The sequence below is a fragment of the Solanum lycopersicum genome, chromosome 8, assembly GCF_036512215.1.
Source record: "Solanum lycopersicum chromosome 8, SLM_r2.1".
Classification (NCBI taxonomy): Eukaryota; Viridiplantae; Streptophyta; class Magnoliopsida; order Solanales; family Solanaceae; genus Solanum; species Solanum lycopersicum.
The window spans coordinates 3,765,339-3,778,633 of NC_090807.1; the positions used below are offsets into that span (position 1 = coordinate 3,765,339).

The following is a 13,295-nucleotide window of genomic DNA, read 5'->3' on the forward strand; positions in this document are numbered from 1 at the left end:
TTTTTATTATTTTTTTTCTACAATATATAATTCCATATGAGTAAATTTAATACTCGTCAAACATATTTTTTTGACTTTTTTTTGTTTCAATGACTAATTTAGAATTTTTATTTTGATAATCAGATTTATTTATGTTTCACTAATATTCTTGTAAAACTTATTGCAGAAGACCAAATATTTTTCTTCGAATACAAAAATCAAATTAAAATATAGACAAAAAAAATAGTTTAAATTTTTTTTCTTTAAACAAAGGAATGAAAGAAAAAAACAAAATAAGAATAAGAAACTCAAATAATTATAATAAAAGAAGTCAAGAAATTATTTATGTATTAAAAAAATTAAAATATACCTTGAACTTTGATAGAAGAATCATATATGTCCCTAAATAATTTTTTTAAAAAATTAAAAGTAATAAATATAAATTTAAAACTAATTTTTTTAACTTCCGTTAAATGAAGGGTACATGTGAGCCATTTTGTTATAGCAGGGGTATATGTGAGCTGTTTGTATAATGATAAGGGCATATTTGAGCCACTTTCATAACGAGAGATATATCAACTCCAAATGACAAAGTTGAGGGGTATATTAGACCCTTTTCACATATTTATTTTACCATAATTTATTTTAGAAACATGACTTTGTTTACCAAAATTTCCAAGAACTCCATTGTCTCTTTTTTGTTTTATTTAAATATTGAATTTTCAATTCTACAATTTTAACATCACTTAACCAAGAAATATTGAAGCGAGAAATCATTTTTGAATCAAAATTATTATTAGTAGGTCTTTTAAGTATTTTAAAGAATTTTGATTAAATATATATATATCTATTATCTTTTTTTTTTTATATGTGTATAGCTTTACAAACTAAAAGAAGGATACATAAATTTCAATCTAAAAAATGGTCACAGAAAGGAATTATAGACAAATGTATAACACACTAAAAATGTATACATACACTAAAAATATGCATGATCAATACTTAATAATCAAGTGATGGTGACATGAATTTTTATAGGTAATTTTTTACTAGCAATTAGCATGATTGAAATTTAATTAGTTAGGTTCTAGTTATAATCATTAGTTTCTAAAATAATTCAAGCTAATATGAAAATTAATATCTAAGTTTCATATTTTAAGATTCCTTGTATTAACAGAGAATAATTTATCGTACGTTCACCTTAAATCATGGGTCTTCGACACTACAATTATCAATTAATTAAGGAAAAAATTCTTAATGAAATGATATCGAGAAATAGAGGACAAGCCATCAATAATTTAAATCATCCACAATTTAATTTCAAAATGTAACCTCTTTATCTCATGTTTTAATGATGGACCATGATGAAAAATTTGTCCATAATTTTCAAACAAAGTCAAAATGTTTATAAATATAATTAATTAGCAGCCAATGGAATCAATATCTAATCAAGATATGATTAAAAGAGACGAACAAAGTTTGATTATTTGTTGGCAAAATATGGGGCATTCTTAGAAATGAAAAAACACAAACATATCTTATATTATTTTACAAATAAATTAACATAATTCACCAATCATATGAAAAATCCTCATTTCTTGAGATTTGCAAATCAATTAAAGAAGTATATTCTACTTTAATTTTGTCAGACATCTTTAATGATCCTCTTAGTCGTTTTAGAAATTTTAATCAGCGTTATTATATTAACTTTTTTAGTAGATTTTGTAAATAATTTATATGACTTATAAGAATGATTGACATAATTTTTAGATTTAATAAAGAATTATTTTGTTGCTAAGAATAATGAAAAAAGAAAAAAATAGAAAAAAAGAAAGTCAAATAAATAAAATAATAATAAAAAAAAGGGCAAAGTGCCCTAAATGGTTGAAGCCGCACACGGCTTATAGAAAAAAAAAGGAACGATATGTGGAAAAAAAATACGCAGATAAGAAAAGAAAAGAAAGAAAGAAAAGAAAAGGAAAAAGGAGGAGAAACAACGATATTTTTATCTCGAGATATCAACGTAATTATTCTTATCCTTTCTATTAAATTTTTGTGTAAGTAGGAATAGATTTTTAGGTTAAAACGTGTATAATTTATACTAATATGTGAGCTTGTGAACTTGGGGTTATAAATATGTATAAGTATTATGGTTCAATCATTGGACAATGATTACTCCAAGATTAGGATTATTAATAGTGGAACGATAAATATGAATTGGAACATTGAAAATAAGTGGTTTCAGCAGATAGTTTTGTAGTCCGCCATTGATGTGTTGGGCAGTTAGTTTCGGCTTTAATTATTTTCATTTGATTATCATATTAGGATTCAAGTTTTGATATATTGAGATATGTGTTAAATAGTGGGTGCATTATGATATATAAAAATCATTATAATTATGTTATTCGGAGAATTAAGATTTAACTCTAAACTTGAAATTCAGAAAATATGAGATTTGATCAATTGGTTGGAATAAAGATTTAGAAATTTTATTATAAATTTGGATGAGTTTTGGGTCTAAGCTAGAGATATAGCAATATGAATGTTGTTAGTTTCGAAATCATATCGTGGTTATTTATTTGAATGGATTTTATTGGTTTGGAAGTCAACCAAAAGAGGAAGGCTCAAGTTTTGGAGTCATTGTTCGACTATTTGAGACAAGTGGATTTCTAAACTCTGGTTAAGTGTATGAAATGTGTGTATTTTCTTGTGGTATATGTTTGGGAGTAACGGAATTGGTGATGGGTTGACTCGTCCACATTGATTAATTCTAATGATGAAAAAAATGGGGATAACAAAAGGCAAAAGGCAATGTGATTAATTGTTTATGTGTATTGTGTTGAGAAAGGGTTGAAGGCTTGTTGAATCATTGTTGATGTAACTTCATGTTTGTGTGGTTGTGAATTGTGCGATGTTATGAAAATGGTCATCTCCTCATTATTTGTGTGAACTTGTCATCTGCATTATTCTGAGGCATTGGTTGTGACAAGTGTTATGTGCATTGAGAAAGAATGGGTACTTAAGAGGATGTACCACTTCGAGGGACGTATCGCGCGCCGCGATGGATACTATATTTCGAGGGACGTATCGCACGCCGCGATAGTTACTAATATCGAGGGTCGTGTCGTGCGCCGCGACAGATGCATGGATAGATATGTCCCCCATGGGTCCCGGACTGAGAGACAACGCGTGTGTATCACTAGGTCAGACATGCATCATTATACTTGACATTGCATTGCACATACTTATCATTAGTGAATTTGATATCGTGTTTTGCTGATCTTCTGATTGCCTTTCTGCGGAACTTGTAATTGATCAATATTGAGCTTGTTATTGCGGATATGTAGTTTGTTGAAGTATTGTTATTGAGGATATGTAATTTGTTAAAGTGTTGTTGTTGAGGATATGTAATTTGTCTAACTGTTGTTATTGAGCTACGTGCTATGTAAACTGTGAGCTGTTAGGTTGGGCTGATTTTTTAATGCAGGTTGTAGTTGTGGAGGTTCGGTTGGGGGTGGTAGGAGTACCCATATTTCATCCCCTTAGCCTGTGTTTAGAGGTTTACTTGTTGAGTACCGTGTGGTTTGGTACTCACCCCTTGCTTCTACAAACTTTTTTTTAGGTTATGAGCCTGGATTTTTGTTGTACTTGTCATTCTCTTCTTTTCCCAGACTTCTTGGAGATTTTGAGGTAGCTGTTTCCATCTCAGCAGACTTTCTTCTCCTTAATTATGATCTTGTTCTATTCTAGAAACAAGTTCATTTGATACTTGAATTTTCATTTGAATCAATTGTAATATTTTAGAGGCTTGTACACGTGACTACCAAGTTTTAGGATTTTTATTAAGTTACTTATATTTTATTTCCGTACTTATTGTAATGGTTGAGTTTTAGGCTGACTTGTCTTGGTGAGATAAGACGAATGCCATCACGTCCATTTTTAGGTCGAATTTAAATAAAATAATTAATTTTATCAGATATTAAAATTTTCGTCTAATAATATCTTCTCATTTTAAAATGTCTTTTTTTTTCTCTTTGACCCTAGCAAAGCTCAAATTTAAGGATGGTCTCGTACGTGTAAAACATCGAGGGATAAATTGGATATTTTTCTCGATGAATTTAGATACTATTTCAAATTACTTAATTTTTTATGATACTTTTAGCCCATTACTTACTGTTAAAAAGTTACTTTATATTTATTCACTTAAAATTATATTAAAATATGTTGAAATCAGCGTTATATTACAGGTATTGACCCACTTAACACCTCTACTGCAGGCGTAATGAACGTTTTTAGAAATAGTTATATAGTATATAACGAATATTAGAAATAATCAAAGTTCAATGAATGATTTTGACGCATGTACTGTGATACAAAAAAATATAATAATAAAATAAAAACAAAGCAGCCCATATGAAACATATTATTTTAAACAATTGAATCCAATTCTTTAATGTGTTCCCTCACATGATACACTACTATCGAGATTATTGATATCTCTTTTCGTCAACTTTTATTCGTTGTATTATGTTTTTTAAAATTTAATTTAACTGTTTTTTAGAGTTAAATTAAATTATATTAATATGATGTTTTAAAGAAATTTAAATATTTAAAAATTATATAAAAAATACGATTAATTGTTATATATTGCATATCGATATGATAAAAAAAATACATCTTAAAATGTTAGTTAAATTTTTTATAATTTAACTCAAAATATTAATCATGATAAATAATAGTGAACGAAAAAAGTAGGATCTAATTTGCTTAATTAGTCGTATTAAATATTAGGTTAATAAACATATTTGAGTTTAGCAAACCCCAAACACATCGTAGTTGTTTTTGTACATTTTACGTAAAGGATCTGTCATAAACAATTTCATTATCTTTATAAAATATGAGTATAAATAATTTTATTATCTTTATGAAATATGAATAAAATCTATGTACATTTTATCCGCAACAAACCTTATATATATTAGTTATCATATTATCTAGTTGTTTTGTTTAATTTAATCAACCAGACTTCACTTTTTCTTTTTAAATGGAAGCATTGGTGTCACTTTCTAGATTTTCAGATAGACTTCAACTTTAATAAATATATAATTTCTCTTCCTTTTTTTTTTTTTGAAAAAAAATAAATTTTTTAAAGCAATTTATACACTAATTCAGACACATGCATATTATATATCCACAGAGTGGGTACTCTCTAACATGAATAATTCAAGGAATTATATTTACACATAGAAAAAGTGTAAAATTCAACAAATTATACATACATATAAAATGGGCAAGCCAAGAAAATGATTTTGCAATTAATAACATGGTATTGTTTGAAAAAATAATCTACTACAGTATTGTTCAGCGCAGTTTGAACATATATAATTTCTTAAGCTAAACACGTGAAAATTCTATTCAGATTAATAATTTTAACATGGGTTGAAGTCAATATTCAAAACATTATGATAGTCCTAAAGGAATTGGGGGCTAGATAAATGTTGTGATTCACATCCCCAATTGTCCTCTTGTTGATTAATAATTAAAACAACATATTGCATAGTCAAAGAAAATAGAAGTTGTCCCCATATTGTAACTTAATTATACATAAATCATCATTCCTTTTGATGTGATTGAGGTTTGATATTTTTTTTTTCCTTCCAGAAGCACTAGTTATTGGCTATTTATTAATTTTAAAGTTCTTGGTATTCATAAAATTTTATATTTATCAATTTATATCACACTCTTTTTTTAATTTTGAGATTCGAATAAATTGTATTTTTTAATAGTAATTTTTAAAAATATTATTTAGATATTTTGAATTAATAATTATTGTGACTTATAATATTTTATACGAAATTTATAAATATGTAACTTCTATTTTAAAAAATTTGAAGAATCCATGCACGAATTTTCAGTCAAACACAAATTATTTGACTATAGAAAAATGAAAAGTACTGATATATAAATTGAGATAAAAGGAGTACTGGTTATGAAAAAAACAGCGAGAGAATCAATTAGTTGAACGAAACACATACAAAATCAACAAGAATCCTATTACTCCCTCCGTTCTTATTTTTATGTCACCATTTTAGATTTCACGTTCCTTAAGAAATTAGGAAAATTTACCACTATACCCTTACTTTGTGTTTTCTTTAATCATTTAGTTTTTCTTTGTTGATCAAATTCATATTTTCAAGTTAAAAGTAAAATAAAGAAAATAATGTCATTTGTACGTTAATTTTATTAAATGAAAAATATTCAAAATTATATATTCTTAGTAAGAACGACATATAAATAAGAACGGTGAACATATACCGATTGAGTGAACTAATAAGGAATAATTCATCATGCCCTACTTACTTAATTAATTAATTATCGTCAAGTTGCTAAATCTAAAAAATTGGAGAATTAATATTTGAGACAGTGAAAAAAACATGTATATTAGAGAAGACTTATAGTGATCAGTTGAAAAAACACTGGATTTAGACAGAACAATTTATTGAAAGTAACATAATGAATTTAATTATTAAAATAATTATGGACGGAGCAAAGTGAAAATACATGCACTAACATGAAGAATTTTGATTATTATTAAAGTAATCATGACGATCCCATAAGGATAAAAAGAAAATTATTACTCCAATCAATATGCATGCACACAAACAATATCGTAATTACACTAAATATTCTTTAATTCTCAAGACATTATTAATGACAAGGAAGTTCTTGATTATGACTCTCATTTTTTTAAAAAAATTTAGTTTATATTTAATCTCATTAAATTTAAATTAGCGTCTGAATAACTAGTACTCTCTAAACAAAGCGAGTTTATCAAAGGAAAAATAGACATAACATGATATATATGCGGTGTTCAATTATGACATAAAATCATGGGTATTTACCAAAAAGATCATAACATTAAATATTATTTTAGCTAAAGTAAAGTCTTGTTCAATAGTCACATACTTTAAGAAATAATAAATAATAAGGATAAAATTACTCGTTCAATATATTAAATTTAATGTTATGGAAAATATATTAAACAGTAAATATATTTAATATCAAGAGTAAAATAAATAAAATATGATAAATTATCTCTTGATTTTTCAATCTTGACAAGTATTATTAAGTAACTATTTGTAATAACAAATAACTAAAAATGAACAAAGTGAATATAACATAAATGTTATGACGAAAAGGTGTAAACTTGAAAATAAAAAAAAATTTCGTGAAAAACTCCTTCAAACCGAAGATAATAACTATGAGATCGTCGACATACTAATCACCTCACTATAAAAATTTATTATGTCTACATAGTAATTATTTTATATATATTTAATATTAATAATCTTAGATATTATACGCCTAAAAAACCAGAAGCACTAAGAAAAGCAAACACAAGACACAAATAAACAATTAAGTCAAGGCACTTGCATAATTTTTTTTATTTTTTACGTATGAAATCAATTATTACTAAAAGATTCCTCTTTTTGCACTGTTATGAGTTAATAGTACAATTGTCAGTTTCATTTTATATAATTATAAAAACGTTTTTTTTTTGTATGTATCAAAAGTACTTAATTTTAGGACTATTGAGATATATTATTAAAGACACTTAAACAGCAAATTTTTTTAAAAAAACAATTAAAAATGAAATTTAAAAAAGTGTCGTTCTTTGAGTTACTCCTGCGATTAAAAAAATAAATATACTCCCAAACTATCGTAAATGATATGCATATATATTTTGTGTCATATTTTTGGGACATTGCTGCTCTTGCCATCCAAAAACTAGAACATATATGTTCCTAACTCTAACAGAAGACTAAATAAGAACATGCACATGGAATCTTATCCATCGATCCAATATTTAATAAATGTCGGTTGGTGAATAATATTATAATACGTGCATGTACATCAGTTTAAATTGTATATATGCTCTAATTTTTTAATGACAGAAACACTAATATCCCAAAAATATAACGAAAAATATCTACTATCACTTATAATAGTTTGAGGTATATTTGTCCATTAACACAATGACAGCAAATCAGTAATATTTTCTTATTTTGTTAGTTTGAAAAAAATGAATGACACATACCTTTCTAAATTTGAAATCAATACAAATTCTTATGATGAAAAAAAAAAACAATGACAGAAATATTTTCTTATTTTGTTAGTTTGAAAATGAATGACACATACCTTTCTAAATTTGAAAATCAATACAAATTCTTATTTCACTCTTGAGGACGATCTTTACATGTATAAGACCAATTTTTTGGTATAATACATAAAGTACTTTTTAATTTGGCCTTAGTTGGTATCTGTCCACAAATAAATACTTAAATTTAACATTCTCCATGTCACATAATATACGTTCGATGCCATATAGTCCCCACAAGTTGTTATGTAGGACAACACAATTTCTACACATTCAATTTATACATGTTTTACACCCTACTTATACACACTCAAAGTTGAAAGACATATATATATTAGTTAAAGATCGCATTAAATGATATTTTTATATATTATATTGTACTATAGTCACAAAAATAATATAACATATATATATATATATATAAGATTGCGAGTTTCATTTTTCTCAAAAGTTTTTGTCCAATCAAATTATATTATATAATTTTTTTAAAAAAAGAATATACAAAATGGAATAAAGGTGCATATTTAAAGGAAAATAAATAAATAATAATCTTTTAAGACCACGTGAAAATGGTGTCATTCCTTCGATTGTCACTTATATTTAAGTCTTTACTAATTTTCCCAAATAGAAATTGTACTAGTTGAAAATGGAAAATTTAAATATATCTACTTCATCAACTCCTTCACAACCAAACACACTTCAAAAAACCCTTCAATATATAATCCACAATCGTCAAGAATGGTGGGTTTATGCCATTTTTTGGCAAGCATCCAAGGACGTTAATAACCGTCTCATTTTATCGTGGGGCGATGGCCATTTTCGCGGAACTAAAGACACAACAGGTTCCACGAAAACAGGTCATGGTCAATATCATCAATTTCAGAAGAAATTTGGTTTCAATGATATTAGTGAAACAAATAATAACGTTACGGATACAGAGTGGTTTTATATGGTGTCTATGCCACAATGTTTCGTGGCCGATGATGACCTCGTTATACGAGCTTACACCTCGGCCTCACACGTGTGGCTAGCTAGCTATTACGAATTGCAAATTTATAATTGTGAGAGAGCTAAAGAAGCTAATTTACATGGAATACGTACGATTGTGTGTATTTCTACGACTAGTGGTGTTGTTGAATTGGGTTCCTCTGATGTTATTCAAGAAAATTGGGAATTTGTTCAATTCATTAGGTCTCTATTTGGATCAAATAATAACATGAATACGACTTCTCATCTACCTGTCAATCAAGGTACATATTTTAAGTTTTTAGTTTTGATTTGAACTGTATAATCGTTTTATCTAATTGTTTTTTTAAAAATTTATATGAGATATTTAAATTACATCGTAACAAATATTAAAAAAGAAAAGAAAGACTTTTAAAATTTATGACAATAACAAACATTAAAAAAGAAAAAAAAGACTTTTAAAAATATAGTATAATGTCACAGTTAATTTTTATTTTACTTTTTGCTTAAAAACGAAAGGATTTTATTTAAGAAAAAAAATCAAGAATACCCTTTAATATTAAAAATGTCTCAGTCGATTTCACCTTTTGGCCCTCCACCTTTATTTTTGGTTAAAAAAATATTCCCCTCCTTCCACTTTCTGATCTAAAAATAATATTAACGCAAATTTAATTTAATTTAATTGGATTCTTTTAGTGATTAATTAGTTGATTCTTTTATTTGTTCTAATAGATAATTCTCAATTTATTCAAATTTTTAATATTAGCTCATTCGAAAATGATAAAATATTTAACTAATAAAAATTAAACAAAATATTTATTGTTTAAAACTAAAAAGTAAATTTCTTATATTTGTTCTAAAAGATATTTCTTTATTTTATTCAAATTTTTATTGGCTCATTCCAGAAAGTTTAAAATATTTAAATATATAAAATTCATATAAAATATTTATTGTTTAAAAATAAATAATACAAATCTTATTCTTTTAGACTTTTTTATTTTTTTTTTCTCTGACCTTTTGTTACCTTATTACTAAATTTCATCCTGATCCAATAATGCAGACCTGTTATTATTACCATCAATAATGAGAGTACATTATTTTATTTTTTTTGGGAATAAAATAGAAGAAAATTTAGTGTAGTGTTAGCCATCATAAGATGGATTTCGATGCCCATGTATAGTGGTTCCTAGTAGAATAAAATAAATGATTTATTATTATTATTATTATTATTATTATATGTTATTTATTAAAAATTAAATTAAAGAAAACATCAAATATCAATATAATAAGATTTTAATAAGATGATTTGAATATAATTTACAAAATTAATCAAAATAAATAAAAAATCACTCCACAAATTAAAAAACATAAAATAAATGTGTACAAAACGTTAAATAAAGTAAATAATTTATTATGTAAAAATGAAGAGTAAAAATTTTGTTCTGTTGTTATTAGTAAGAATTTTATCCTTCATTTCTACACAATAAATTATTTATTTTATTTTTTAGACTTGAATATTTTGAAGTTAACTAATATTAAGAACTATAATAAATAAGAAATTATATTTTAGAACAAATAGGAGAATTAACTTATTAATAAAAGAATTAAATTAAATTAAATTTGAATCGAGAGTATTTTTGGACCAAAAAATTGTGGATGTGTTTTAGAGATACAAAAAATGAAAACCTATTTGAGCTCAATATTAGTCTCTATATTTAGATCATACAACAACATGAGTATGATTTCTCATTTACACATTAATTAAGGTATTTTGAGTGAGCATAATTTTATTATTATGCGATTCATCTCATTTAAAAGTTAATAGAAATAGTATAATTTTAATTATTTTTTTTGGGATTCTCATTTATTTAATTACATTATGTCTCAACAGTAACCTTGGGAGATGATCATAAGGTTGCAAAATGTGGATCTAATATAATAGTAAAGCAAGAAATGACTATCGGAAATTTATTATCTGAATCGGGTATTTCTGATTTCGAAAATGATGACTCTTTAACCATCAACAATGTTATGAATGGGTCAATAAAACGAGCAAAGAAGGGTGATTCGAGCCATATAAGACGAGAAATGGCTATGGATGTTCACGTAGAGGCAGAGAGAAAAAGAAGGGAAAAGTTAAATCATAGATTTTACGCTCTACGGAGCGTAGTCCCATACGTGTCCAAAATGGACAAGGCTTCATTGCTAGGTGACGCAGTTACTTATATCAATGAACTTAAAGCTAAAATTAAAAATTTAGAATCCAAATTAATCGAGCCCCAGAAAAAACATATACTTATGGAACAACACGATTCTCATAGTGCATCCTCCACTATTGTAACTGATCATGGGGCAAACAACAAGTCATTATTTTCTAGCAACGGGGTACGAAACGGGATGGAAATTGAAGTGAAAATTATTGGATCTGAAGGTGTGATTCGGGTTCAATCTCTGGATATGAACTATCCATGTACTAGATTGATGAACGCGATGAAAGAAATGAAATTTCAGATTTACCATGCAAGTATTTCCAGTGTTAAAGATTTGATGCTTCAAGATATCGTGATTAGGGTTCCTGAGGAGTTTTCGAATGAGGAAACATTGAAATCTGCTATCATCTCAAAATTAAGTGTTATGGAGAATTAATTGATATGTATTAAGCATATAGTATTATTCTATGTAATTCATATATATGTGTGTATTTGTATTTGTTAGTTCGTTTAATTAGCTTGTATGTAACGTGTGTGACCATCAAGAGCGACTTTTGTTTGCTCTGATACCATATCATGTAGTGTGTAACTATCTTATCTAAAATTTTAAGTTATTAGATAAAACATATTTTTATTAGTTGATGATATTTTCAACAAAATGCAATTGATAATTTCAACCGATTGAATATTACTACCATTATCAAGAAAAAAGGCCTTCAATCTTTATTAACAATAAGAAATGTGTTGTGTTTTGTCCTTTAAAATGCTCAAAACTCTCAGAGGAACTCAAATATAAATTTATGTTAGGTCATATAGGAAGAAAATAGACAAAACTCTTCCAAGGCTTTGATCAAATGGTAAGAACACGATAAGTGATGTATAAGGTTAGACACATGCCACGTGTTTGAATTTTATCGTGTATAAAATTGTGACATGTATTTGAATTTTATCGTATATAAAATCGTGATATGTTTAAATAGAAGAGGATAGAAGGTCAAATTCAATGTCTAAGCAAATTCGAATCATGCATCATTGACAAAAATTGAGTTTGGAGCCTAAAGGGTATAAAATATTAACAAAAATTATAAAACGGTATATAAAATTTTATATAACCAAAACGGTAAAATCACTGGAACAACAGCGATTCCTTCCGCCGGAAAAAGCAAAATCGCTGCTACTGCAACGATTTTGCAAAATGTGATTTTTTTATATTAAAAAAAATCTTTAAGGCAGCGGTTTTTATTTTTTATTTTTAAAAAAAGAATTCATGAAAATCGATGGCACACATCTTATTTGAATTTTTTTAAAATAAAAATGATTTTTTCCGGTGGAGGAAATCGCTATTGTTCCAGCGATTTTGCCGTTTTGGTTAATATAAAATTTTATATACCGTTATGAAATTTTTGTTAATATTTTATATCCTTTATGCTTCGGACTCGATAAATTTTTTTATTATGAATGAGGTACAACTTACACTAATTATATGAAGGAGTATCTTATTATTATTATATTTCAATTTGTGGGGATCTATAATGAAATTCATAGTCTATATTTTGATATTAACAAAAGTACATAGTTGGTGTGTGTTGAATAATTTATTATTATACAAAATATATTTGGGCCTGAGAATTAGGTATTTTTTTTAAATTATATTAATTATGAAGATTATAAAGATGCCAAGAGCAAAGTAGCCAAAAGTATTTAACCTTTATCAAAAGTAAATGACTTTTAATTCCTCTAATTAGATTTGATGTCTAATTCTTATAATATAAACTCCATTATTTGTCCTTCAAAAGTTTCAATAGTAAGATCACCTATCTCCACCTTCACCTGTCAATGCATCTATTCTTTAATTATTTTCCTAAAATGTTATTATTATATTACTATATTCTTAGCTAATTAATAATGAAAGAGCTATTAATAGCAGTGCCAACTATAATATCTTTTTAGCCACAATATATATAATAGAGCTTTCATCTATT

At 26.3% G+C, this 13,295-nt stretch overlaps 1 protein-coding gene across 1 annotated transcript; it reads left to right on the forward strand.

The window, feature by feature from the left end:
* The first annotated feature begins 8,721 nt into the window (after positions 1–8,721).
* On the forward strand, positions 8,722–11,937 carry LOC101265943 (transcription factor bHLH14-like). The gene is made up of 2 exons (XM_004244608.4): positions 8,722–9,387; positions 10,995–11,937. Exons 1-2 carry the CDS (start codon positions 8,784–8,786, stop codon positions 11,747–11,749), a joined length of 1,359 nt encoding a protein of 452 aa, XP_004244656.1. The 5' UTR covers positions 8,722–8,783; the 3' UTR covers positions 11,750–11,937.
* The last annotated feature ends 1,358 nt before the right edge of the window (positions 11,938–13,295 follow it).